This window comes from Colobus angolensis, unplaced genomic scaffold, assembly GCF_000951035.1.
Source record: "Colobus angolensis palliatus isolate OR3802 unplaced genomic scaffold, Cang.pa_1.0 Scaffold99, whole genome shotgun sequence".
Classification (NCBI taxonomy): domain Eukaryota; kingdom Metazoa; phylum Chordata; class Mammalia; order Primates; family Cercopithecidae; genus Colobus; species Colobus angolensis.
In genome coordinates, this window is record NW_012123931.1 from 4,137,297 (window position 1) to 4,164,596 (window position 27,300).

Here is a 27,300-nt window from a genome sequence, read left to right on the forward strand (position 1 = left end):
GTTCTCCCAGCCTGGGGGCCCAAACCAGGATGCAAGTCCAACCTCCCAGATGTCTGTCACCCCTTGACCAGTCCCCGAGATGCCACAGGAGTGTGCACTGGGCAGGTAGGAGATATCCCGGGGCCTGAGTCCAATCCCTCAAACTCAGACCTCAGGGGAGGCCTGGGCACCCCAAGCCCTCTTCTGCGCTCTCCTTTCAGATCCTTGTGCTGCTGCTCCTGGCCGTGCTGGTGAGGCGCCGCCAGCTCTGGCCTGACTGTGTGCGTGGCAGGCCCGGCCTGCCCAGGTTGGTGCCATGGTCTGGGCACCCCCACTCAGGGGGCCCAGCTGACAGGGTCACTCTGGGAGGGTGGGTGATTTGTTAGGTACCTAAAAGGTAGCTCTGGCTTCAATGACATCCCTACCTCCCTTAGCCCGGGGCTTTCCTCACGCCCACCCAGGTCTCTAGGTTTAGTCAGGACCCCCAGAGGAAGGGGGAGGAACTTGCACAAGCCCACCTGGGAGAAAGGACTCCAACCCAGGCCCTGGGGTAACAAGCCTGACATGACCCAGCTTCAGAGTGTACCTTCTCAGGCAGCCCTCCATATGTGGATTGACGTGACCATCCCAATGCCATCTTGACCCTCGTCTTCCCTGAGGGTATCACCTGGACCCTAATGCTTGAAGGCAGATTTATGGGGACTGACCTCTAGCCCCTATAGCTGGAACTTTCTTCTCCTATCTCCTTCAGCCCTGTGACCCCAGAGCCTGCCTGGATAGGCATGATCCTGAGGAGATGGGGCTGGGCAGGCTAGTGCACGAGAGACCAGAGGGTTGGGGCAGGTGATGGGTAGCTCCCTGGTATAGACAGCTTCGCATCCCAAACCCAGACTGTGCACCGAGGCTGGTCTTGCTGTGCTGGTTTTGTAGGGAACCAGCCTGGGGTCTCCGGTTGGCCCCAGAAAGAGCTTGCCCTGGCTGGGGCAGTGCTTGAGGGAGAATGAACCTCTCAGAGCGTGAATGCAAGCTGCAGTGCAGAAGCCAAGGGTCTGAGTGGCTTGCCCTGAGCCCAGAGGGGTGATGCCTGGGACAGCTATGCCCGCTGTCTGCCCTCTGCCTCGGGTCCACACCCAGCCCAGGGCGGCGGCCGTTGTACAAGGATGTTGTGACTCGCTGAGTTCTCTGAAGGTTTGCCAGCTCAGACAGACCAATTAGTGTGGAGGTGGCTGCTTCCTGGAGCTTCCAGGGTGGGTGGAGGGAGCAGCCTTTGAGCTTCTTCCCACTGTATGTATGTCCCAAGTCCCTTTGGCACAGGACCCAGAGCTTGGTAGATAAGAGGCACTCCACAAATATCTATGGAATGAATGAATAAAGGGGTCTTATTCCCCCATCTAGAAAGTGGGACTGACTCTACCTCCTTGATTTATGGAATACAGCCTGGAGGTAATGGGGGTGCAGGGGCTGAGTAACTCCTTCCTGCCCTGTCCTTGCCTCTGTGCTAGCCCTGTGGATTTCTTGGCTGGGGACAGGCCCCAGGCAGTGCCTGCTGCTGTCTTCATGGTCCTCTTCAGCTCCCTGTGTTTGCTGCTCCCCGACGAGGACCCATTGCCCTTCCTGACTCTTGCCTCAGCACCCAGCCAAGGTACCCACTGCCCCCCAGGCCCTGAGGTTGGTGTGATGGGATGGGAGTAGGGTGGGGTCTCGGAGTTTTAAGCGGAGCTCAAGGAGATGAGGGTAACAGGAATAGCTGTCAATGAGATGGGCTACTATCCTGAGACATGACCTCTTCAGACCATCCAGTCTTTACAATGATGCCACAAAGTATGCATATTAGTTCCATTTTGCAGTGGAGGAACTGAGAGCCAGGGAAGTAGTATCTTAAATTGAGTGTTTACTCAGGCACCATGCTAAGCATCATATATATACCTTCTCATTTTTCCCTTGCTAACATACTGTGATTATTTCCATTTTACAGGTGGGAAAACTGAGGCTCCAAGAGGTAACTTGCCCAAGATCAGAGTTGAGACTAGTTGGAGCCTGGATTTGAACCTAGGGCTCTTGCCTGCTGAACGTGCTGAAGGGCTTGGAAGCTGGAGAGAGGAGAGAGGCCTGGGTGGGCTCACCACCGGCCTCATGTCTGCTCTTCCAGCATGGGTCTCTCTACTTGTTTCATCTTCCAGGGGCCTGGAAGATGCTGGGACTGTTCTATTACGCTGCTCTCTACTACCCTCTGGCCGCCTGTGCCACAGCTGGCCACAGAGCTGCACACTTGCTCGGCAGCATGCTGTCCTGGGCCCACCTTGGTGTCCAGGTCTGGCAGAGGGCAGAGTGTCCCCAGGCACCCAAGGTAACCACTGACCACAATGGCCTAGGGCAGAGGGGCGTGCAGAGCAACCTACTCAAACCACAGTGCCTCCTTTGAGCTCTGATTCTATGACGGGCCGCCCTGCAGCCTTCCATTGTGCACAGGATTCCATGCCTTCAAACACATGTCCCTTCCAAGCTTGACCGCTCTGTGGGAGAGGCAGGGAACAAGGCGGCTGGGCCCAGCCCTCAGGAGCTTTAAGTCTAGGATGGGGCAGAGAAGGGAAAGTGGGCAGAGTAGGTGGAAGAGAAAGCCTGAAATGGCCCCCCCGCCCCAACGCCTGTGTTAGTGATTCCCCAGCTTCCCTTTGGTCAGGCTGGAGAGGGAATGGAAGTGAAGTGTGATGGAGGCCGGCAAGTGTGAAGTCAGGGATGGTCTTAGAGGGACAAGAGGAGAATTCCAGAACCTCAGGACCTTGCTCACTGGCTGCTGGCTGGAGCTGTGAAGCTGTCCAGTCTAGAACCCAAAGAGTGATGGTACAGGCTTTAGAGCCAGACAAGCTGAGTGTGAATCCAGCTTCACCACTTCATTCATTCACTCACCCATTCATTCAGCAACATGTTTGAAGCACCTACTCTGTACCAGGGACATTTCCAGGCACTGGACTATAGCTGTGAACAAGACAAACACAGTCCCTAGCCTCCCAAGAGCTGTCATTTCAGTAGGGGAGATACGATACACAAACAAAATGATGCCAGGTGATACCAAGTGCCTTGGGGAAACAGTGCCACCTTTCTGAGACTGTTTCTGCATCCGTCCCTGGAGCTGATAACACCAGTCCCTCAGGGTGGAGGTGAAGACTTAGAGGTTGCTTTGAGAGGGGGGACTTGGTGGCTCTTTTTTACCACCTAGAACCTGGCACATACTAAGCTCTCAATAAAAGTATATTGAACCAACAAATAAATGAATGAGTATACAAAAGGCCCACCCCCAGGAAGTCCTCAGCCCTGGGAAGCAGGGCATAGACTTTCCTGATGCTTAGGTTGAAAACTATATGTAGGCAAAGTCAGGCTTTCGTGTGATTTTCAGAACTGTTCCTAATGCTCCGGGAACACAGAAACAGAAAGAGGTGTCCTTTCCAGGGCTTATTCCAGCCCTGGTTGAGGTGGGTGTGGGGGGCAGGAGGGAATCAAGTTATCTCCTCCTCTTGGCTCCTCTCAGGCCTGTGGGGAGGAGTGAGCATCTCTGCAGGGCTCAAGAAGGGGAAGTGGGCAGGTTTGCGCTGGGTGGCGGTTTGGGAACCACAGAGCTGAAGCCTTCCCATGGCCCCCCAGACCATCCTCAGGGTCCAGTGTGAGGTGGGAAGGGCAATGGATTCTGGTTCTTGGCTGGGGGAAGAAGGTGGAAGGTAGTCTGTCTGAGTGTTTGTCTGTCCAGATCTACAAGTACTATTCCCTGCTGGCCTCCCTGCCTCTCTTGCTGGGCCTCGGATTCCTGAGCCTTTGGTACCCTGTGCAGCTGGTGAGAAGCTTCAGTCGTAGGACAGGAGCAGGCTCCAAGGTAAAGGGGCAGGCCTGGGGTAAGGTTTTCCTCAGCACCCAAGACAGCCCTACTCCCCCATATCTGTGGTCCCAGATACATGGCCGTGCTTAATGTAGGGCCCAGCACAGAACAGATGCTCAGAAAATGTTTGCTGAGACTGCTTAGTCCTCCCTCCCCAGGCAAAGGCTGGGCTGGCCCTTGACTGGCACCCAGGATACCCGCGGCACTGGGCTGTAGGGACTTAACAAAGCAGAACTGAGTCAGAAGCCAGGAGTCATAGCTCTGTCTGTGAAACACTGAGATCTGGCTGGAGAGACAGCCTGGAGCCTTGTGCCTAATCCGAGTTCTGCACATACTGAGATGATTCAGGAAGCACCCAGGGCAGAATTGCATTATGAATCAACTCTAGGTTGAATGTGGTTGAATAATTTCAAATAAAGGGGACGGCTGGGAGGGCTTCCTAGAGGAGGTAGACTTTAGCAAGGGCCTGAAGGACAGGGAGATCTAGAGTGAGGAGAGAATAAGGAGCAGACATTGTAGGCACAGGAAAGAGCATGAGTAAAGGGGAAGAGATGGTTTTCTGTCTGTTTTGTTCACTGTATTTGCAGCACTGGGTAGGCCTTAGCCCTTAATAGATACTCAGCAAATATTTTTGAAGGTTTGATTAGATGGATGAATGGATGGATGGATGGGTGGATGGGTCAAAGGAAAGATGTACGGAAGGAAGGATGGATGGATGAATGCATCATGGTAAGAGAATTCTTAGAAGATACTTCGATCTTATTGAAAAGCCTTCTAAGGACTTACCATGTCAGGCCCTGGGCTCAGTGCTGTGGACTTGGAGCTGATGAACTTGTGTCTAATCTCCAGGAGCTCCCAGTGTGGTGGGGGAGACAGATGCAGCAGCAAATACCTACAGTGCAATGTGAAACGTGCAGCAGGTGTTGGGACTGCTGGTGCAGGGGGGGTCCAGTACATCTTTCTGGTGAGAGAGGAGGAAGAGGAAAGCTCTGCAGAGGCCCTCAAAGGGGAAAGAAGGACAGACTTAGGAGAAAGGCTTAGGACATAGAGGCCAAAGGGCTTGGCTTCTCTTCAGACAGGGCAGGGGAAGGAAAGGCTTGATGAGGCACCTGGACAGCCAGCAGGTAGGTGGTGATGCCAGCTGCTGGCCCAGGGAAGGTGGAGGGAGGAGCAGGTGCTCCTGGGACAACGTTTGGGCCTAAGTGTGTGTTGCTCAAAGTGTGGAGCTCAGCAGAGGGGCTGGGACTGGGTGTTAACTCGGCAAGGTCAGACTGAATCCAGAGAATGAGTGAGATCCCTAGGCAGGATGGAGAGCTCTGGGTCCATTTTGGGCTTCTCTGGTCCAAGAAGGCCCACAGACTCCAGGCTCGGCTCCCATATGGCAGGCAGGGAGTTCTGAACACTTGTAGCTCCTGCCCTGCTGAGGCTCACACTCCTCGAGGAAGCCCATGTCCCCTCCTGTTTACAGCTGGCTCTGAAGAGGGAGCGGCCCCCCAGGGCCACGTGGTGCCCGAGGCATGGCCCTTTACCTTCCCTTCCAGGGTTTCTACCACCCCACCCCTCTCTTCATTGCCAGCCTTTCCTCCCAGGCTTGAGAGGTGCAAAATCCTCTTTGGACTTTGGTCAAAGAGGTTTAAGTCTCAAAGGACCCCCATCAGCTTTGAGCTGACCCACTCCTGCCCTGGATCCCAGGGTTGTCATGGCAACAAGTGACAATCGCCTATGTTCTCCCAGTGATTCAGGGCAGGGGCTCGCCCCATCTTCCCATGGACCTCTGCCACTTCACAGGCAGCTTAAGGCCTGGAATGTGGCTTAGACAAATCTGGTCACCCTTGTGATCTCCCTTGCGTAGTAGCAGGAGGAGAAGCCTGAGGGGGTCTGACCTGGAATGACCCCTCCTGTGTCCTGGCCTGGGATGTGCCCGTGGGACACAGCTTCCCTTTGCCCCAGTTTCAGCTGGCAGAGGCCAGAGGGCTAGGGGTGGGAGGAAACAGTGATGAGATGTGACTGAGCAAAGCAGGTGAGAGTTGGAGACAGATCTTAGGAAGAACTTCCTGGCGTTGATGGTTCTTTGACAGGAAACTGGCCTTGTATTTGTGAGAGAGAAAAGGGAAGCTTTGGAGGGCATGGATCTCAAACCCACAAGTCAGCCCCCTCCGCACTCACCACCACAGCCATGGCCAAGAGGTTTTTATGGAGCACCTGCTTGGTGAACACTCTAGTTCCCTGAGCCAGGGACCCACGAATGGGTCGAGGCAGGTCTCATCTGCTTGTTCAATTGTCTGTCTCCACAGGGGCTGCAGAGCAGCTACTCTGAGGAATATCTGAGGAATCTCCTTTGCAGGAAGAAGCTGGGAAGCAGGTGGGGTCTCCGACACACCCTCTGTGGGCCAGTGGATCAGGCTGGTTAGAAGCCGTGCTTGGGTAGCTGGCACTGGGCAGCATGGCGGGGCAGAGGGGCAGAAAGACCAGCCTCTGGGGCTGGCCCTCAGGGAAGGGGCTTCCACTGAGGACCCCACACCTGCTTGGGTCTTTCTGCAGCTCCCACACCTCCAAGCATGGCTTCCTGTCCTGGGCCCGGGTCTGCTTGAGACACAGCATCTACACTCCACAGCCAGGTATGGGGTTGGGAGCTGAGGCCGAGCGTGACAGGGGGTGTTACCCTACCTTGCACAGAATAGCTTCAGTGGAGGACTGGCTTCTGCTCCCTGGAATCCTTATCATCAACAGGGACAACTACCAGCTTGGGACAGGGGGAAGACCCTGGCCTGGCCTTGGTCATTCAGAGTCCTGCTGGCTGTTTTCCTGGGACCCTTGGGAGGGAGGAGGGCTCCTGGGCCTGAGTGGTGCTGTTCACCACACTCCTTTCTTTGAGGACTACAGGATTCCGTCTTCCGCTGAAGCTGGTGCTTTCAGCCACACTGACAGGGACGGCCATTTACCAGGTATGTCCTGCACCCTGTACTGCCATCTGCCTGTGGAGCCCTGCCCTCAACCCCCAAGCCTGGAGTAGCTCCGGCCCAACAGGGTTCTAGGTGCCCCATCCAGAACCCTGACCAGGTGCTGCAGGCCATCTTGGGAATTCTGGCCTACCCAGAAGGGCGGGGGTGTTCACTCTTGGACTCACAAAGTGACTCGGAGCATTAATTTTGGAGGCCACATAAACACAAATTTAAATCCTAGCTCCACTATTTACCTCCTGTGTGGCCTTGGGCAAGTTATTTAACCTCTCTGAACCTGTTAGCTCATCTGTAAAAAGGAGGAAATAGAGTAATTTTCCTCTTTGAGTAACTGGGAAGATTTAGCGAGATAACATGTTTGATAAACTCTGCCTCACTACCTCCAAAAAAAAAAAAAAAGAAAAAAGAAAAAACAAACAACAACAATTCAGATCCTGGGAGGTAGTTATAATTATTCCCCACCTTACAGATGGGGAGAATGGAAGCTCGGAGAGGTGAATTTGACTTGGCCAAGTTTCTGCACAGCTGATATCTCGGCGTAGCCTAAGTTTGAATCCAAGTCTGTCTAGCTTTAATTCCTGCACTCATTTACTTTCACAACATAGAAAAACCGGAAATTTTACATTCCAAAGTTTAGATAGATAGATGATGGGTAAATAGAGGTGCAGACACAGTCATCCCTCAGTATCTGAGGTGGACTGGTTCCAGGACACCCCTCCATTCCAAAATCCAAAGGCTCAAATTTCTGATATACGATGGTGTAGTATTTGCGTGTAGCCTACACACATTCTCCAGTATACCTCGTTATCTCTAGATTACTTACAATACCGAACATAAGTGCTATGTAAATAGTTGTCCCATGGCTGGGCGAGGTGGCTCACACCTGCAATCCCAGCACTTTGGGAGGCTGAGGCGGGTGGATCACAAGGTCAAGAGATTGAGACCATCCTGGCCAACGTGGTGAAACCCTGTCTCTACTAAAAATACAAAAATTAGCTGGATGTGGTGGTGTGGGCCTGTAGTCCCAGCTACTCGGGAGGCTGAGGCAGGAGAATCGCTTGAACCTGGAAGGTGGAGGTTGCAGTGAGCCGAGATTGCACAACTGCATTCCAGCCTGGTGACAGAGCAAGACTCTGTCTCAAAAAAAAACAAAACCAAAAATTGTCCTACTGTATTATTTTTTATTTGTATTATTTGTATTGCATTATTATTTTTTATTGAGGGGTTTTCCCCAAATATTTTTGATCTGTGCTTGATTGAATTGGTTGGTCATGGATGTGGAACCCACAGATATGCAGGGCCGACTGTATGCAGTTATGGTGCTTGAAGGCATGCCTTTGGCCTATTAGGCTATAATTGCACCTGTCTGTAATGTCCTCATTTAGAGGCATGAGGACCCTGCTCTAAGGGGCAGATAAGAACACTGATGGGCAATGGGCGTGTGGCTGGAGCCTGTGTGCTGCCAGTTTCTTCCCCAAAGTCTCCCCTGTTAGTACAGAAAACCCTTTCCTGGGATGGGGCCCTCACTGTGGGACTCTTCCAGGTGGCCCTGCTGCTGCTGGTGGGCGTGGTACCCACCATCCAGAAGGTGAGGGCGGGGATCACCACGGATGTCTCCTATCTGCTGGCCGGCTTTGGGATCGTGCTCTCAGAGGACAAGCAGGAAGTGGTGGAGCTGGTGAAGCACCATCTGTGGGCTCTGGAAGGTGAGGCCTCCAGGGAGCCCCTGAGGGCTGCAGTGGGGAATGAAAATGGGGAGACCCAAGGTCTATGCCCTAGTCGGCCATGGACACACTGGGGACCCTTGGGCACATTCCTTCCCCTCTCTGGGTCTCAATTGCCTCATCTCCAAATTGAGGCAGTTGGCGCTTCCAGTTCTGAGCTTCCATGAAACCTGAAGGGACATCTCAGCAGCTCCTGCCCCTTGCCTGCTTCTGTGGCAACTTCCCCCACCACCCCCAGTGTCTCTGACCAACTCTCCAGGAATGGAGATGAGGAAGGCCATGGGCTGGGTGAGATGAGGGTGGGGAAGGAGGGAGGAGACAGCGATGGAGGACCGTAAGGATTTCTGAGCGAATCCTCATGGCAGAGGGCTGGTGTTGGGCAGGGCGCAGGCTTTCTCTTCCCAACTCCCTGTCTTTCGGGGCCATCTCCTTTCTCCTTCCCTCCTCTGACAATGAGCTCCTGAACCAGGGAACCATCCTGGCCTTCGCTTCTGTGGTCTGATGCCTCCTGCAGCCACCTACTTACTCTGCCTTCTGGGCGCTCCCAACAGCCCTGTGGAGGGGACTGAGAAGTGTCCCCACTTGACACATGGGGAGGGATTTGCCTGAGGCCATCCAGCAGGGCAGAGTGCAGCCAAGAGAACGCAGGGCTCCTGAAGACTAGGTGGGGGCTCTCTCCGTCACCTTGGGGCAAAGCCTCATGCTCAGGACTCAGGAGGCATGCACCTTCTGCTGACTTGGGGGCCCCAGGCTGGGACGGACAGGCCCCTGGCTTCTGAGGAGTAACGTGATGGTCAGAGCATGGGCTGCCAGCGTTGCAGGTGGAGGTGTGGCTGCTCCGCAGCTGTACCTGACCATTAACATCATCCTTATCCCACAGACCTGGGCGTGCTGGTCTTGGGGGCAGGGAGTGGGGAGTGGGCAGAGGTGCACGGAGTGACCGCTTCCTTCCCTGACCACCTCCACCATCTCCCTGAGCACCTCAGTTCCCATACTAGAGGCTGCCCTGGAACTGCTGCTGAGGCCCACAAACTGGACAGGTGACAAGTTCTGGGTGAGCTGAAAATGACTTCTCCTGGGAGATTTTTCGAGCTGGTTGCAACCTGGGTCATAGGCAGGTGCAGACATGGTCCAGGTCAGTCCACAACCAACCTCAGACCCTTGCTCACAGTGACCCTGTAGGTCAGCATCATTGATCCCAGCTCACAGAGCAGGACATTGAGGCTTGAAGGCAAGAAGAGACACGTCCAGGGCAAAGGATTCTGCTTCCACTCATCACGCCTTATATTTTTAATTGCATGTTGCAGTTTTAAAGCTCAAAGGCTCCCACTTTGGATCTTCTTGGGCCAAACAGAGCAGCATTTACTCTCTGAATTTGCAGATGAGGAATACTGCAGCCCAAGAGGATTAGAGATATGGGTTCAAGCAATTCTCCCATTTCAGCCTCCCAAGTAGCTGGGATTATAGGCGCCTGCCACCAGGCCCCAAAACCACCCCACAACCTGGGCTCCAGTGTCCCTTGGTCTGTCCTTTGGCTAAGGAACTAATGTCTTCTGAGCTCAGAGCTTCTTTAGGACTGCCAACCAGCACTTGGACCATAAGCCTGGCATCACTCACAGAGAGTTCAGGCTGAGTCAGGCAAACCAGATTATAATCTCTGTTCCATCACTTACAAGCTAAGTGACCTTGGGCAAAGTGCTTTACCTCTCCTGACCTCAATCTCCCCACCTGCAAAATGAGTGCTGGAGTGAAAAAGGAACACTTGCCCTTGAGGCCCTCAATCACATGAGGGAAGACAGATCTATCCCCCAAAGCAGGGCCCAGAAGAAGGCAGGCACAGGATCCCAGAGGTGGCAAAGAGCAGGAAGATTGTGTGAGTGCTGGGGTTTGGGGGCGTCCAAGTTGGGGACCAATGGAGGGAGAGAGAGGTAGGAGGTAGATGGATGGAGATCAAAGGCCAGGCCTGTGGCCAAGGGGGCTGCTAACTTTCACCCCTGTGTTAGCCTGTACACTCACCAGGCCAGGCTCAACAGGCGGGCTGTTCACATCCTGGCAGCAACTGGTCCAGAATGCGCCCTCGCTGCAGCCCAGCTGGCTTCAGAAGGGGGACCACAGAGGCTGGAGCTATGCATTTGCAGTGCTTTCTCCCAAACTTGCTTCTGAGAAAAGTGTCCTGGCCAGGGCCCTGGAGGAGGGAGCTAGGGACCGGCAGAAGGGCCTGGGTGTCTGTAGCATCATTTTTAGTCCTGGCTGAATCTGGGAAGCACCCGGTGACTTCAAACCCTGTGCCAGACCTACTGAATCGGAAACTCTCAGAGTGGGGCCTAGCCTCTATGATTGAACAGCCCTCCTAGTGATTTTTGTTTGTTTGTTTTTGAGATGGAGTTGTGCTCTGTCGCCCAGGCTGGAGTACAGTCACACAATCTGCAACTCCCATCTCCTGGGTTCAAGCAATTCTCATGTCTCAGCCTCCTGAGTAGCTGGGATTACAGGCACATACCACCAGTCCCAGCTAATTTTTTTTGTTGTTGTTGTTGAGATGGAGTCTTACTCTGTCTCCCAGGCTGGAGTGCAGTGGCACGATCTCAGCTCACTGCAACCTCCGCCTCCTGGGTTCGAGTGATTCTCCCGTCTCAGCCTCACGAGTAGCTGGGATTACATGCGCCTGCCACCAGGCCCAGCTAATTTTTGTATTTTTAGTACCATATTGGTCAGGCTGGTCTCGAACTCCTGACCTCAGATGATCCACCGCCTCAGCCTTCCAAAGTGCCAGGATTACAGTTCCAGTGATTCTCATGCAAGCAAAGTTTGAGCGCCACTGTAGTAGGCACCCAATGAATATTGGCTGGTTGATTGATTTCAATTCATTGCTGATGGAAATAAATCATGAAGGCTCTGCCTTTGAAAAGTCCCCAGAGCAGTGGCTGTCAGCCCTGACTGCACACTGAATCACCAGTGTTGCTTTCACACGCTAAGGCTGGGTCCCACCCACAGAAATTCTGATTTGACTGGTTTGGGTGCAGGCTGGGCCATGGGCGAGTTTTAGCAGCTCCAGGTGATCCTGAAGGCGATGTCAATGTGGAGACCCACCGCTGTAATCCCTGTGGCTCTGTGGAATTAGCACTCACCTTTTCTGTGTTTGCTTTCCCTGCGCTTGAGATTCTGGTGGTGACACGGGCACCAGGAACACTTCCCTGGGCTGACTAATGAGATCAGGGTGCAGGCATCTCAGGCTCATTCTGGATCTGCTTGGAAATGGTTGCACACCTCACTCTATCATTTCTAGCGGCATGGCTGGCTGGGCGAAGCCCTCACTCTGAGCCTCAGCTTCCTCTTCAGCCCAGTGGGAACAGTTCTTCTGTCTAACCTCGTGGGGTTGCCGTGACAGTCCAGAGCAAGGCTGGATGTGGATGTAAGGTGGGAGAGTTGCAGCCTGCACCCCTGATATTCTTAAACATCCAGGCTCATTCATGACACACCATCATGCACGCACTCATTGTGCGCATGGCCAGGGAAGGGGTGAGGGAGCTGGGTGACAGCAGCCGCCTCCCTTATTCTGATGGACTCAGGCCACACCGATATGGACTCACACCCTCTATGCCCTGAACAAAGACCGTTAGTGCAGACATGGATGGGGCCTTATGGCTCACATTATCCTGGGAGCTGGGCAGCATAACAGCGTGCCCAGCGGTATGTTCACGAGCAAATGGGGGCCTGGGGGAGATGGAGTGCCTTCCTGAAGGCCACATGGCCAAGAAGCAGTGAAGCTGGAGGCAGATGCCAGGTTGGATGGAGGTCCCGCAGCAATGGAAGCAGCAACAGCAGGGTGAGGACCAGGTCTGCAGACTCAGAGCTGGTTTCATCTCTTGGCTACTATGTATCGCTGGGATGAATGGGGTGGCCGAAGTCATTGGCTTACTGGATCTGAGAACTGGGGATGGGGCCAAGAGGCCTCCACGCAGAGTTCATTGTGGGGCAGGGGGAACTCCCCACAAGGCACCACCCTGGCAGGGGTTCCGAGGACCCCAGGAGGCTCCAGGCCCCGACCTCTCACTTTGTCCCCTCTCTGCCCACCAGTGTGCTACATCTCGGCCTTGGTCTTGTCCTGCTCACTCACCTTCCTGGTCCTGATGCGCTCACTGGTGACACACAGGTGAGTGGCAGGCTCCGGCTCACCCAGTGCAGAGGTGGGGAAGGAGTGGGAGTTCTGTGGGTTTGCAGGGAGGCCCTGGGGCTAGAGGTAGGGAAGGGCTCTGCCAGCCCAGGCTGTCAGGGAGCCCACCTGAGTGTGGCTGTGCTGCAGTGGAGGGAGAAGGTGGGGCCGGGTCCTGCACTTGGACCTTCCTGTCTGGTTGGGGAAATGTCTGTGAGTATGAGGGACATAGGGCACCACCAACTCAGGGCAGCTGATGGAGCTTGCCCCCTGAGTAGGGGCCACCGGGTGGGCTGGATGAGAGGGAAGGCGGCCTGGGGAAGCTGTACCTGCTCGGGAATGGAAGAGATAGGAGGTGAGGACTGTGTGGACGAGAGCAGAGGCTGGGGTGGCCCTGCCATGTGAGAGCGTAGGTGAGGGGTGGCCTGGGGGCATAGCGCTCTGGAGAAGTGGTGCGGGTCTCGCCATGCTGCCTCACTTGCCCTGCAGTGGTGAGTGGTGAGGAGCACTGAAGGCCCAGGGCAGGTGGAAGGGGCAGCCCAAGCACTTACCCATGTCAGAGAACTGGCCCATATGTCCTGTACACTTGCCAGGCCTCAGAGCTCCTCCCAGGGGTCTTTCTCCACAGGTCACCCCTCCTTCTCCTGGCATTCAAAGCTCCCCAGCCTGTGCTTGCCTTGCCTCTTTACCAGGTGGCTGTGCTGCGTGTCACTTCCATTCTCACTATTGTTTGTCACTTTTCTGACTTGGCTCAGGTTGAGCCTTCTGCCTGGTTTTGTCTTCCTCGTTCACTCTTTAAGACTGCCCAGGTATCACCTCTTCCAGATATCTTGGGTTAGTGGCCTCCTCCTGGCTCCCACAGTTCTGGGACTCCCTGCTGATGGCTGTGGGTTGAAATTCTATTGGGAGTTTGGACAGTTGCTGGCCCAGAAGAGGATTTAGGAAGAGAGTGCTGCTTCCTGAGGTCTCTGCCTCCCTGGCTCCCACCCCAGGACCAACCTTCAAGCTCTGTACCGAGGAGCTGCCCTGGACTTGAGTCCCTTGCATCGGAGTCCCCACCCCTCCCGCCAAGCCATATTCTGTTGGATGAGCTTCAGTGCCTACCAGACGGCCTTTATCTGCCTTGGTGAGCCTCCCTTGCCCGCCACAGCCAGCCTCAGCCTGGGCCTCACCTCAGACACTGGCCCCAGTTGAAGAGAAGAGTGCTCAGCAAGTACTGCCCTCAGGGTTTGTCTGGGAATGCTCTGGGGTGACAGCAAGAGGAGGGACCCCCCTGCCTTCCCTGCCCTTAAGAAGCTTACTCAGGATGGGGGTACAGGAGCCCTTGGGAAATTGAGTGGGTACCCTCCACATGGAGGTGAACCCTGGGTGCCATCAGATGTTCTCATGGGGGGTGGACCCAGGTCTGGAGGTGTCAAATTCAAAATGGTACATTCCTGACTGGGTGCAGTGGCTCACACCTGTAATCCCAGCACTTTGGGAGGGCGAGGCAGGAGGATCACGAGGTCAGGAGATGGAGACCAGCCTGGCCAACATGGTGAGACCCCGTCTCTACTAAAACCACAAAAATTAGCCGGGTGTGGTGATGCACACCTGTAGTTCCAGCTACTTGGGGGGGGGGATGAGGCAGGAGAATCACTTGAACCCAGGAGGTGGAGGTTGCAGTGAGCCAAGATCGCGCCACTGCACTCCAACTTAAGAAAGGGCTGTGCCACGATTGGCTACCTACAAAGGTAATGAGACCCCTGTCACTGAGGGTATGCAAGCAGAGTTCCATGGATATTGTTGGGGTCTGCAAAGGGGGTCTTGCCCTGAGAGAGTTGGACCAGATAACCTTCCAGGACCCCTACCTGCCCCAAGTTTCTGACTCTCCCCTTGGGTACTGCGGTGAGAAAAGCACTCTGAATGGTGAGGGGCTGTGGCCAGGGTTGCCCATCCAAGGGCCTTGTATCTCTCTCTCCATTTCCTTCCATTCTCACCTCCTTGAGGGAGGAGAAGGATGGTAAAGGAGTGGAGGAATTACTAGAACAAAAGCCATAGCATCTCTTCTTGGTAGCCCTTATGCCCTTTTTGTAGGCATCATTCTCTAATCAGTTGGCCAGATTATTTCAATAGACAGTCCTTGGGCACCTACCATATGCCAGGCTCTAGCTTGAAGGAATGCAAACATCAGCTTAAAATGTAGTCTTATTCCCCAGGAACTCAAACTCAGGAGAAACTGGAGGGAAATAACATTTACAAAGTACTTTGTGATTTTAAGAGTTTCCACAGACATTACCTCATCGGATCCTTACAACAGCCTCTGAGGTAGGGACTATTATCTCCGTTTTACAAAGGAAGAAACTGAGGCTCAGTGAGGTAAAGTGACTTGTTCAAGGCAGCATAGCTGGGCAGAGGCAGAGCAGAGATCTAAAACCAGGCCTGCCCAATTCCAAAGTCCTTGATTCTGGGGGTGGTAGGGGTGGCCAGCTTTCATAGAACCTGTTTTCTGTCCCCCTGCCACTCCTGCCCCTGGCAGGGCTCCTGGTGCAGCAAATCATCTTCTTCCTGGGAACCACGGCCCTGGCCTTCCTGGTGCTCATGCCTGTGCTCCATGGCAGGAACCTCCTGCTCTTCCGTTCCCTGGAGTCCTCGTGGTGAGTGAAGCAAGACATGGAGGGCTCGGGGCCTCCTTAGAGGTCTGCTAACAGTGACCACCTCCTCACCCTACTGGCAGGCCCTTCTGGGTGACTTTGGCCCTGACTGTGACCCTGCAGAACATGGCAGCCCATTGGGTCTTCCTGGAGACTCATGATGGACACCCACAGCTGACCAACCGGTGAGGCGGCACCTGGGCTTGTGGCTCCCTCAGGCCGTCAGCCTTTTCTTCAGCGTCTCTCTCTTTCTGTGTCCTCCCTCCACTGCCATCTATCCCCTCTCTCTATCAAGAAGCCCAGAAGATAGTAGAAAGAGCTTGCCTTACCCATACAGAAAAGGGACAGTGGCTCAGCCCACTCCAAAGTACCTCTCTACAAACCCGGCATGGAGCTGGAAGTACCCCTGGGAACCTTTCTGGCTTTGAGAATTGGTACAGCTCTCCCCTGGATCCTCTGTTTCCTCAAAACCATGCCCCTCCCCGCTTTGTGGCAAGGGAGTTCCCTGTCAGGTGACAAGGCTGTGGGAGAGACTTGGCTCCCAGGGGAATTTGGAATTAGCAGACAGGGGACCCAGAAAAGGGAGGTGGGAGGCATCAGGGTCATGGAAAGACTTAGATGGACCTAGAATTAAAGCCCAGCTCTGCCACTGAATAGCAGCCTTGGCTAAGTCACCCAATCTCTCTGGGCCTCAGTTTCCCGTCTCCCAGGGTAGTGGGTTGAAAGAGAGAAGGCCTTGCCCAGGGTGGGGTGCACAGGAGACACAGCAGTAAATGGTAGGTGCTCAGTAAATACACAGCAGTTCTGGGCATCTAGGTCTGACACTGACCCTGGGGAGGGGGCTCTGGGGGACGGCCTGCCTCAGCTTTCTTCTCCCACCCTAGGCGAGTGCTCTATGCAGCCACCTTTCTTCTCTTTCCCCTCAATGTGCTGGTGGGTGCCATGGTGGCCACCTGGCGAGTGCTCCTCTCTGCCCTCTACAATGCCATCCACCTTGGCCAGATGGACCTCAGCCTGCTGCCACCGAGAGCCGCCACTCTCGACCCCGGTAAGGTCACTGGGCAGGGCTGGAGGGTTGTTCAGGCTACCCAAGCAGTGAGGAAGGCATCTTCCCTGCCCCAGGCCTGTGCCAGCTGATCAGCTCACACCGATGTCTGTAGCTGCAGATACCACCTGTGTGTGCCTGCACTGTGCCTCGTGTGGCCCTGCAGCATGTACAGCGGATGTGGGGTGTTCTAGCAGGTCCACATGTGCCCGTGCAGCAGATATGCCACATGCCTGGTGTGTCTACATGCTTGGATGCAGGGTGTGCACGCACACTCCCTGTGTATGTGTTAGGGGGTGTCTGGATGCCTCTAGTCTGGCCCCTGCTCCCCCAGCACTGCCATCTGCCACCCCACCCCAGGCTACTGCACGTACCGAAACTTCTTGAAGATTGAGGTCAGCCAGTCGCATCCAGCCATGACAGCCTTCTGCTTCCTGCTCCTGCAAGCTCGGAGCCTCCTACCCAGGACCATGGTGGCCCCCAAGGACAGCCTCAGACCAGGGGAGGAAGACGAAGGTGCGCCCTCCCACTGGGAATGGGGGAATAGAGCCTACCCAGCTTCTCCCAGGAAGGATGCGTGCCCCTCCCCAGCACACAGAGTGAGCGCCAGGAAAATTCTCACTTCCTCTCTTTGGCTGCCTTTGGTCACCCCTCCTGGTCTGATCTCAGGGTAATTTTTTCCATGATATGAACACACACATACACACACCATATGTGTGCACAAAGAGAGAATGAAACAGCTGTCTTGCTAAGGGGCTCCCTCGTTGCCCCTACTTCTCCCTTGGGGCAGGGAGTATGACCTCCTCCTTTCTTTCCGCCCAGAAGTATGTGTAGGGAGGGGACACTAAGCCAGCTCCAGACCCTTGTCCCACCCAGCTTCCAGTCCTCACACACCTCACACACCTTCCACAGACCTCACACCCCACTTCCATGTGCTGCCTGCAGAGGACATCCTAAGCCTCACCACCTGCACTACGCCTGGGATTTTCAGGCTCTCTGCTCAGGTCTGAGGGCCAGGGAGGCTTGGCTGGGTGTTTGTTGAGTGACTCACAGAAAAGTCCGTCTCTCTCAGGGATGCAGCTGTTACAGACAAAGGACTCCATGGCCAAGGGAGCAAGGCCCAGGGCCAGCCGCTGCAGGGCTCGCTGGGGTCTGGCCTACACGCTGCTGCACAACCCAACCCTGCAGGTCTTCCGCAAGACTGCCCTGTTGGGTGCCAATGGTGCCCAGTCCTGAGGGCAGGGAAGGCCAGCCCACCTGCCCATCTGTGTTGAGGCACGTTCCTGCATACCATCCTCCTCCCTCCCTGGCTCTCCCAGCATCACCCCAGCCATGCAGCCGGCAGGTCCTCTGGATCACCCTGGTTGGGTGGAGGTCTGTCTGCACTGGGAGCCTCAGGAGAGCTCTGCTCCGCCCACTTGGCCATGGGCGAGCCAGCAGGGGTTTTGAAGAAAGAAACTGGCGGGTTAGGGCCTTGGTCCAGGAGCCAGTCGAGCCAGGGCGGCCACATCCAGGCCTCTCCCTACCCTGGCTCTGCCACCAGCCTCAAAGGGCCTCGATGAAGCCTTTTCTGGAACCACTCCAGTTCAGCTCCACCTCAGCCTTGGCCTTCATGCTGTGGAAGCAGCCGAGGCACTGCCTCACCCCCTCAGCTCCACGGACCTCTCTGGGGAGTGGCTGGAAGGTTCCCAGGCTGCTGGCCTGAAGGGCAGCCCAAGTCACGACTCAGACCAGGTCCCACACCGAGCTGCCCACACTTGAGAGCCAGATATTTTTGTAGTTTTTATGCCTTTGGCTATTATGAAAGAGGTTAGTGTGTTCCCTGCAATAAACTCGTTCCTGAGAAACTGTCCTCATAGCAGGAGGGGTATGCAGGGAAAACCCCGCCTACGCTGTCAGTACAGCCACACTGTGCGTTGATGGGGATGGGGCTTGAGGTGTTCTGGCCACATGCTGGGCCAGACACTGGGTGGAAGGCAGAGAGAACCCATAGCTGCATCCCTTTGGGTGGCAAAGAGACTGGGGACCCTATGATGCCACCCCTGAGCCATGTGGATGCTGGCTTTGGAAGTGGGACTTGTTCTGGGTCTTGAAGAAGGGGCAGGATCTGGGGAGGAGAAGCGACTTCAGGAATGCTGGGGAAGCAGTGTGACTCCAGGTGTGGAGGTAGGAGGGGGCCTGTCACATGGGGGGACAGAGCGTGGCCTGTCCTGATGGGAGCAGAATGAGAATACAGAGGGCAAAGGAGGGTGGAGACAGTCTAGGGTCTTTTCCCTGCTGGGGGCTTGGTGGAGGTGGGGGTGGGGTATATGAATAAGGAAGATGCCCTGGGTCCACTGAGGGGCTGGGGGCTACAGAAGGTAGGAAGATGTGGCTACCCTACAGATCTAGGTCTGCAGGGCCTTGAGAAATGCCTGCACAATTAGTGGAGATCAACAGTCCCCTGCCCCACGCCCAGGTTCCTGCTACAACCTCAAATACCTATAAAGCCAGGGGTGGGGTCAGGGACCTGAAACCCACTTTCGGGGTTGTCCTGAGGAGGCCAAAGAGGCACGCTGCGATCCCACTGCAGCCCATTGAAAGAGGCTTCCTGACCTTGTTTCAGCAACTGACAGGGTCTCGGTGGGGAGAATCCAGGTTCCCAGAGAAGGGGGCCCTGTCCACTTTGGGGATGGGGGAACATCCAGGCTTTCTGGAGGCAGGCTTTCTGGAGGTGGTGATGCCAGAGCCAACTCTCAAAGACCGACTTAGCCAAATGAAGAACAGGGAAAGGGTGCCTGGGTGGAGGGAACAGTGTAAGCAAAGGTGCAAAGGATGGCACACCATGGAGCATTAAGGGAACAATTAAATAGCTGTTCCAAGAAGAGGAAGAAAGGGTGGGCTTGTTGGAGGATTGGGTCAGAGAGGCTCTAAGTGGGGAATTCAGGCTTCACCTGGAGGGCAGTGGGGGCCACAGAAGACCTTAAAGCAGGGGAGTAGCTAGTCCACTCAAGGCACAGCCATTCCCTGTGCTGCCCCTGACCCAGGTCTTAGGTCCAGGTCCTACTCCAAGAAGCCAAGCCGCTCAGCTGGGAATGGAGCCAGGGATGTCCAAGTCAGGCTGAGAATATCAAGCTTTAGGCAATCAGTCTATTGGACCATGAGGCAGCACCCAGTCCTACCACATCATTTGGTTTTTGAGGCAACTGAAGCCCAGATGAGGGCAATTACTTACCCAAGGTGGCCCAGCACATGGAATTTGGCTCCATCCTGCTGTTTTCCACCAGACATGAGTCATTTTTTTTTCAACTTTTATTTTAGATTAGGAGTCATTCTTGATACATGCTGCTGGTGACATCAGCTCAGCAGGAGCTGCAAGTGGATGAGGGGAGAGTGGGCAGGGGGAGGTGCTGTATGTGGACCAGGAGGGAGGGAAGGGGGCTGGCCAGCAGCCAAAGCTCACAGCTGCTACCCCAGAATCCTTAGCCTCCTGCCTCCACTTTGCTGAACTCAGCAGTTCTGGGAGCTCTGGACAGAGGCCGCAGAGCCTCTCCCTCTGGGCCATTGTCTCTGCACACAGCATCCTCGATCTTGAAAGGGATGGGATAGAGGCAGTAGGAAGACATATCTCCTACCTGGCACAGATAGGAGGTTGTACAGAGTCTCCAGGTTAGGACATCATCCTTATGCTCCTCATCTGGAGGGGTTGAAAGTTGCTGTACGTGCGCGCGCGCACACACACACACACACGCACACACACACGGCCCAGGCCAGTTATTGATCCACCTGCTCCGTGGGGAAAGATTCCTACAGGGAATCTGCAGTCCTCATTTGGACTTTCCTCTTGGAATACCATTTCTTCTTTGGGGGAAGGATAAGTACGATTCATTTCCCCTGGCTTCTCCCTCAAATATGTTCTCTTGTTCCCAGTCTCTCTGGGGCTTTCTTCTCCTCTGTCTTGTGTCCCCTGCTCCTCATCTGTCTCCTCCATCTTGCCCCACCTGTCCCCTCTTTCCTCTTCATTCCTAACATCTCTTCCAGGAGCAGGACAGGGAAGAGGAACTACCACCCAGGCACCTCCATTTCCTTGCGCCTTTCCAAATGCCTCTCTTGAAGCCACTGCTGACATCAGGCGCTGCTCAGGGTAGCCAGCCACCCCAGGCTTCCGCCCCCACCTGTCCTGTGGGACGGTTTGGAGGAAGGGACTATCTGCAGCTCAGCCCACTGCAAGGCCCAGCCCCTGACACAAGCACTGGGTCAGCCCTCCTGTGCCTCCACAGTCTGTTGGGGTCCCAGAGGCCCCTGCCACTGTGGGCAGGCAGGCTGGCTGCCCTGCATCTTCAGCTCCTGATTCTATCTCCCAGTAAGGTCTCCTAGATCCAGACAAAATTCCAGGCAGACACAGAGGGGCATCAGAAATGCTGTTTATTTCTCTGCTGCTCCCAAGCTGGCTGGCCTTTGCAGAGGAGCAGGCAACAGATGCATAGCTGGGGAGAAAGGGAGGACAGTTTCCAGGATAGAGGGCGCAGGCTGAGGGAGGAAGGGTAAGAGGATGGAAGGCCATCTTGGATCCCCACATTTCAGTCTCAGATGAGGACAAAGGGGCTCCCAATCTCCCAAGTCATCAGAAAACACCAAGGAGTAGGAGGAGCTTGAGCAGGCCCTAGGGAGCCTCAGAGCCATGCTAACCACTGTCTACATTCCATCCTCCTCTCCCATTCCCTGTCTGCTTCAGACCACCCCCCAGCCAAGCCCCAGCTTCATTCCCCCAATCCTGGCCCTGGCCAGCTTGACAGTCACAGTGCCTGGAATTCTGCCACTGAGGCTTCTCCCAGTTGGATTAGGGCATCACCCTGTTAGCATGCTGCCCCTGAGAGGAGAGCACGGGCAATTCTGTTAGCAGCAATGAGCACCGCAGACAGTGAGTTAGGGGATCAAATTCTATCTTAGTCACTAGTTTGGAGCAGGTCTAGAAGTTGGGGGTAGCAGGTGCTCTAGAAGAGATTAGAAGGAGAGGTAGGAAAATGTGAAGTCACCCATGCAGGCCTCAGGAGTTGCCAAACCCAGACCCCTGCAGCACTTAAAGGGGCATTGGCAGGGGCAAGGGGAGGAGTTAGGAAAGCCCTGGGGCTGCTTCAGCTCAGCCTTGGTCAGGGTGGGGCTAGAAGGAGGTGAGGAAGAGAAGGAGGAGGAGGCTTTGGCCCAGCAGGAGCAGGCCTGGGGGCAGCTGCCCAGGGACACCTGCGACTGCAGCCTCAGGGTTCCCAGCGCGGCTGAGGTAGATGATGACCACATTGTCCTCCGGCCCTGATGGCTGCACCTCATTGTCAACCGTATAGCAGCCCTTTCCCTCAACCGCTTTGCCATGGAACCTGCGCCCTAGTGTGTCCTCACCACCCTCGCCGGGTGTGGCCAGTGCCACGTCCACTGAGCTCTCAGCACTGCCCAGCTCATTGGTGGCCAGGCAGCTGTAGGTGCCTTCCTCCGGCTTGCCAAAGTCAGGGATAAGCAGGCTGCCATTGGCAAAGGCCTGGAAGCGCGGCTGGGAGCTGGCCACAGGGGTGCCGGGCAGGGCACGCCCGTCAGTGCCCACATTGGGGCTGGTGATCTCCACAATGCCGCTGGGTATCTGGATGTGCCAGTGAAGCTGAGGGGCCGGCTGCCCATCCACATCACAGTGCAGCGCCAGCACGAAGCCAGGCCGCAGCTCAGCACCATCCTGGCTGGGTTGGTAGCTGAGCTGCACTGAGGGTGCCGAGCATGGCAGTGGTGGCAGGCGGCTCAGCGGTGTGCCCTTGAGCACATGGGGTGAGCTGCAGGCGATGTTGTCCTGCTCCGGGATGGACACTGCCGTGGCCAGGGCCCATGTCTTGAGCCACACGATGCCGCAGGTGCAGTCGAAGGGGTTGTCGTTGATCTGCAGGTGGGACAGCGCGGTGAGCGGGGCGAAGGTGCCCTCGGCCAATGTGTGCAAGCGGTTGTGGTTGAGTTGCAGCGAGCGCAGAGCATGGAGGCTGCGGAAGGCATTGCGGGGGATGAAGGTCAGCTCGTTGCTGTCCATCTTGAGCAATTGGAGGGCACTGAGGTTGTGCAGGTCGCTCCAGGCAAAGTCAGAGATGAGATTGTGGCTGAGGTCCAGGCTCTTGAGATGGCTCAGAGAGGCCAGGGCGCCGGCGGCCACCGTGCGGATCTCATTGTGTGCCAGCCACAGCGATTGCAGCAGGGGCACCTCCCTGAAGGCACCCTCTGGCAAGCCTGGCAGCCGGTTGGCCGACAGGCTCAGTGTAGTCACATTGGCCGGGAAGCCAGGCGGCACGGCCTCCAGGTCACGGTAGGCACAGTCGGCGATCTGGAAGCCATACTTTTCCCCACAGTCGCAGGGCTCAGGGCAGGCCTGTGCCAGGCCCAGGAGAACTGCCCACCAGAGCAGATGCAGCTCCTGCATGGTGCCTCCTGCAGAGAAGGGCATGTCACCCCGGGGATCCTGAGAACCCACCAGAGGGACTCATTCCTCCCACAAGCCTAGCCAGAGCTCTTTCCCATCAGGAGGCCCTGTCCCACATAACCCAGCTAAAGCCCAACACCACCTAGCCCACCGCCCCCATCCTACAGAAGGAGAAACTGAGGCCCAAAGAAGGGCAGAGACTTGCCCGAGGTCACGCAGCCAGGCAGGACGAAGACAGGATGGAAGAGGACCCCAGCTCCTCCTTCAAGTGGAGAGTTCTCCCTGCCTCGGCCTGTTCCTAGCTGACTTTATGACTCGAAATCTGTTTTCCAGCCACCCCCCTCCCCCAGCACTTTGCAGAACCTCCCCCTTCCCTCCCACATCCTGGCCGCAGTCCCTCCCACCGGAGTCCCCCATAGGTATGCTGCCCCCTGGCCCAGACAAGGCCCCTTGTGCAGCGCACACCACCCCCATCCACTCCACCCACCCCCTCCCGCTCCTCCGGCCGTGACCGCAGCAGACACCAGGCCTTTTCTGTGGAATCACACCCGTGGCCTATTCTGTTCAAATTTAGCCAGGCAGCTGCCCAAATAAACCCCCTCCAGGACCTCTCAGCTGACTGGGGTGAGGCCAGAGGCTCAGCCCAAACGCAGCTGGGATTTGTGGGGCCTCAGTTGTGGGTTGTGGAAGCAGCAGATGCCCCCTGGACGGCTCCAAGCTAAGGATTGTCCCATGCACCTCAGACCAGCAGGGATGGACCAAAAGGGAACCAGCCCCTATATCCAAGAGGCCTCCCCTTCACGCCGCTGGCCCTGGAGCCCTCCTCCCCACTGGCTTACCTTCAAGCTACTCTTAGTCAAGCGGAGCCTCTTCTAAGGTGGAACCAAAAGGCAACAGAGGACCTTAGCCCTGAGAGTCTGCAGGGCCACGGGCACCCAAGGGAGGACTTGGATGCTGAGGCGAGGGGCAGCCTGGTCCCACCCCACCTTCAATGTGCAGGCCTGTGCCCTCCCTGCCCCAGACACGGTGCCTGGGACCATCCACAGAGAGGAGGCGGCAGGGAGGAGCCCGGGGCAGCCCGCGCACTCCCTCCTTCCAGCAAAACAACTGCTCTGCAGCAACAAGGACCCGTGTTTCATAAGTGACACCAGAAACTTGAGGGGGGAAGAGATGCCAAATTTTTTTGGGTTGTGTTTTCTCTCTCTCTCTCACTCACTTTTAGCAGCTTCAACTTCCTTAAAGACACAGCACTGTCTGGAAAGGACCCAAGAAATGATGGGGCCAGGAGGATTTTAGCGGGGGAAGGGCGAGAAATTGAATCTCATGGAAGGTGGGAAACTTCCACTGCAAACAAGGAAAAAGGGGAAGCCTTTGTCCAAGCCAGGGTTGTATGTGTGTTGGTGTGTATATGTGTGTGTGTGTACAAGTTTGTGGGTATGAGGGTGCGTATTTCTGTGTGTGCCTGACTTTGTATGTGTGTTTGTGTGGATGTGGGTATGAAACCACGTACATTAATTTGTGTGTGAGTGTGTGTGTGTGTGTGTACGTCTTGGTGTGTGTTTGTATGGGGTGTGTCTGGCTTGGTGTGGGTCTGTGTGTGGAAGTGAGTGTGCATCCATGTATTTGTGTCTCAGTGAAAAGCCAAGAAGACCAAAGTGTACAAAGCAGATACCAACCCTTCAGTGAAAGCCAAGATGTTAGGCGTGTTTTTTTTTTTTTTTTTTTTTTTTTTTTAAGAAAACGTATCCTACTGGCTCTGAGACTGAGCTGCGCTAAATGCATGTTGTTGTCCAGGGAGCTCCCAAGACTCCAGGCCCCGCCCCTCACTGCACTCCCCACTGGTTGGGGAGGAGACAAGGAATCCTGGCTCAGAAAGCTCAGGGCGGGAGCCTGTTGGCCTTCAGTGCTCCTGGCTGGGATTCTGAACCACCCAGGCCCACTGCCCACTGGGCACCCAGAGGGGAGGCCAAGGGGCCGCACTCCTGGAGAGTTCTCTCTGTGTCCCCCACAGGGCCCCAAATCCCCCTGTTGGTGCTGGACATCTATGCGGTCAACTTCGGCCTCTCTGAGCTCCACTGTTACAACACCAGCTGTGCGGAAGGGGCAGACGCCTCCAGGGTGAAGATATTTGACCCCTTTTCCAAACAGGAAGGCCCAGGGTAGGGGAATGGGGAAACAAAAGAGGCCCAAAACAAGGGAGCTGGAAGAGAAACCGAAAGATGAAGAAGCCCCAGAAAAGAACTCTGTAGACTGAAGAATTTTCCCCTCCACAGAACGAGCCTACCGTACCCCCTCAGTAGCCCTCCCCAAGCTTCCTTAGCCTTCCATCTGATAACTGGCTGAATTCTGCTCATGACTCAACTTACCCTCTCAGCAGGGCCAAGGGCAGACAGGGATCATCTTTGGCTGAACCCAGGAAGCCTGCCGCAGCTCATCACGCCCCATTCCCTGTCACCAAGCAAGGCCACAGAAGTCCCCAGCATGCTGCCTGCAAAACACCCCAGTATGATGTTGAAGATATTATTATGGTCTAGTGGAGAGTCCCCTTTCTTTCCCCTGCAGAGGAAGGCCTCTGTTGCATCATCCTCACTGTGCCAGAAAATTTCTAGGAAAGTCTTGAGTTTGGTGGGTCAACCAGAGGCTGCAAGAATACACATCCAGGGTTCAGTAAACCAGAGGGGAGTTGCAGTGACCTGTGTCAGTCAGGGAGGGCTTCCTGGTGGAGGGGGCTTCACTGTGTTCTGCACAGCCCATACACACACCCTCACCTGCACAAAGTCTATGCCAGCAGCTTCACCTCCAGGGTGCTCTGAGGAGTTCACAGTTCCTACCCCATCTCCCTCCTTCCAAGCACACCAGGGTCAGAGTGCAAGCACCTCCGCAGCCCTCAGTTCCCAGTGACTGTTCTCGCGGACGTTCCTGACTTTTCTTCATAGCTCTTCCTATAAGCTGTGATTATTTATTCATGTGTGTTTAATGTACGTCCCCTTACTACAGAGGAAGCCCACTGAGGGCAGAGGCCTTACCTTCCCAGGTGCTACTGATCTCTGGCACTGGGAAGACACTCAGTAAGCATCCCCTTCACGGCATGATGGACAAGTTGGGTGATCATCAGAATGAAGCATTTTAGAGCTCACCCACTTCACCTCCTCCTCATCTTACAGATAGGGCCTTTGGGCCCAGGCTAGGGAAGGGACATGCCCAAGACATTTTAGAGAATATTTCATACAGTGTAGGAGACCCATGCTCTGTCGGATGGGTGAGTATGTCAGCAGCTTTCTGGGGGCAGGGAGTCTGTCCCCTCATTCCCTACCTAAGACCTGGATGACAGCCAAATACTAAGCTCAGACTCCCACCTCAAAACAGATGTTGGGGGCTGAGGGCGGAAAAAGTGAGAGGGACCAGCCCACTTGGGCAGACATGAGACTGCGCGTGCTGGTCACTGATGTATCTTCCTAGTCTGCTCAGGTCCTGCCACTGCCTGCAAGGTGTGGCAGTGCCCGCTTCCACCAGGAAGGACAATAGGGCCGGCAGGATCTCAGCTAAGGACCATTGACTCTCCAAGGTGTCTCCCAGTGGGACAGGTGGGCCTACCCTTCAGCAGAGCCCAGGAGCAGTTGTGCAGGCCTCTAAGGATGGGGTATGATCTCCCGGGTTGCCCCTCTGCCGTCTCTTGCTGTCATAGCTCAGGTTTTTCCTGTAAAGCCCACCTCACGGGAGATCATGCCAGCAGGCTGGGAGACAAGCCAGAAGTTGGGCTTCCTCATCTTTTCCGCCTGGGAGCTTCCTGTGGGCTGTCTGGGTTGTCATCTCCCCTCTCCTGGCCTCCTCTAAATTGGGCTCAGGCCTGAGATGGGGACCCTTGGTGAGTACGTGGGGCCCTGACTGTTTCCAGAACTAAGAGGCCAAGCTTGGAAGCCCCACCTGTGAGTCCTGGCCCTCTCTCCTGTGGGTCCCTGGCAGCTTATAGGGTGACCAGCCAGCAGTCCTGGTTCACCTGGAACTGATGGATTTTCTGGGACATGGGACTTTCCATGCTCAAATCCAGACAGTCTCAGCAAACCAGTACAGTTGGTCACCCTAGCAGGGGAGGGGGGCTCACTTCCTCCCACAGTTTTTCTTTCCCCCTGCTCCCCTTCCTGCCCGCGGAGGCCCAGCCCTCTCTCCCCCCATTCCGCTGCCTCTAACTCCGCTCCTGCTCCTGCTGCCCCCAACCAGGGCGGCAGCCACACCCCAGCTCGAGCGGGACTCCCCCACCCCAGAAGGCCTCACTTCCGTTGACCAGGGGTGCCACGTCAGCTTTCCCTGGAAAGCTGGAAAGCAAGAAAAGATCCTGATGAAAAAATGGAGTGAGAGGGACAAGCCCGGCAGAGACAGAGAACTGGAGAGAAACAGAGTGATGAGAAAGATACCACGAGAAAGAGAGGGAAAAACGGAATCACGGCCTCCTTTCTGGAGGTAGAGAAAGGAAGCAAGGGAGAAACACCCAGAAAGAGAGATGGAGGAAGAAGGTC

The 27,300-nt window shown here is 55.5% G+C and overlaps 2 protein-coding genes across 11 annotated transcripts in view; one reads left to right on the plus strand and one right to left on the minus strand.

The window, feature by feature from the left end:
- Positions 1–18,209, plus strand: part of STRA6 (stimulated by retinoic acid 6) — a 30,633-nt gene extending 12,424 nt beyond the window's left edge. For 9 of the 10 annotated variants that reach the window (XM_011932923.1, XM_011932927.1, XM_011932931.1 and 6 more), the window contains exons 4-19: positions 201–286; positions 1,482–1,621; positions 1,955–1,978; positions 2,160–2,326; positions 3,722–3,844; positions 6,142–6,209; positions 6,389–6,465; positions 6,731–6,792; positions 8,351–8,513; positions 12,609–12,684; positions 13,677–13,810; positions 15,203–15,320; positions 15,401–15,502; positions 16,202–16,365; positions 16,723–16,878; positions 17,435–18,209. In XM_011932923.1, the coding sequence (XP_011788313.1) occupies positions 201–286; positions 1,482–1,621; positions 1,955–1,978; positions 2,160–2,326; positions 3,722–3,844; positions 6,142–6,209; positions 6,389–6,465; positions 6,731–6,792; positions 8,351–8,513; positions 12,609–12,684; positions 13,677–13,810; positions 15,203–15,320; positions 15,401–15,502; positions 16,202–16,365; positions 16,723–16,878; positions 17,435–17,598 (1,824 nt within the window). In that variant the 3' untranslated portion in view covers positions 17,599–18,209. The remainder of the gene's footprint in view (positions 1–200; positions 287–1,481; positions 1,622–1,954; positions 1,979–2,159; positions 2,327–3,721; positions 3,845–6,141; positions 6,210–6,388; positions 6,466–6,730; positions 6,793–8,350; positions 8,514–12,608; positions 12,685–13,676; positions 13,811–15,202; positions 15,321–15,400; positions 15,503–16,201; positions 16,366–16,722; positions 16,879–17,434) is intronic. The other variant, XM_011932929.1, reaches the window with a different exon arrangement.
- A 2,539-nt stretch (positions 18,210–20,748) lies between these two features.
- ISLR (immunoglobulin superfamily containing leucine-rich repeat) lies at positions 20,749–23,509 on the minus strand. The gene is made up of 3 exons (XM_011932932.1): positions 23,395–23,509; positions 21,496–22,794; positions 20,749–21,118 (listed from the first exon to the last, which is right to left on the minus strand). Exon 2 carries the CDS (start codon positions 22,784–22,786, stop codon positions 21,503–21,505), a length of 1,284 nt encoding a protein of 427 aa, XP_011788322.1. The 5' UTR covers positions 22,787–22,794; positions 23,395–23,509; the 3' UTR covers positions 20,749–21,118; positions 21,496–21,502.
- Positions 23,510–27,300: the final 3,791 nt, after the last annotated feature.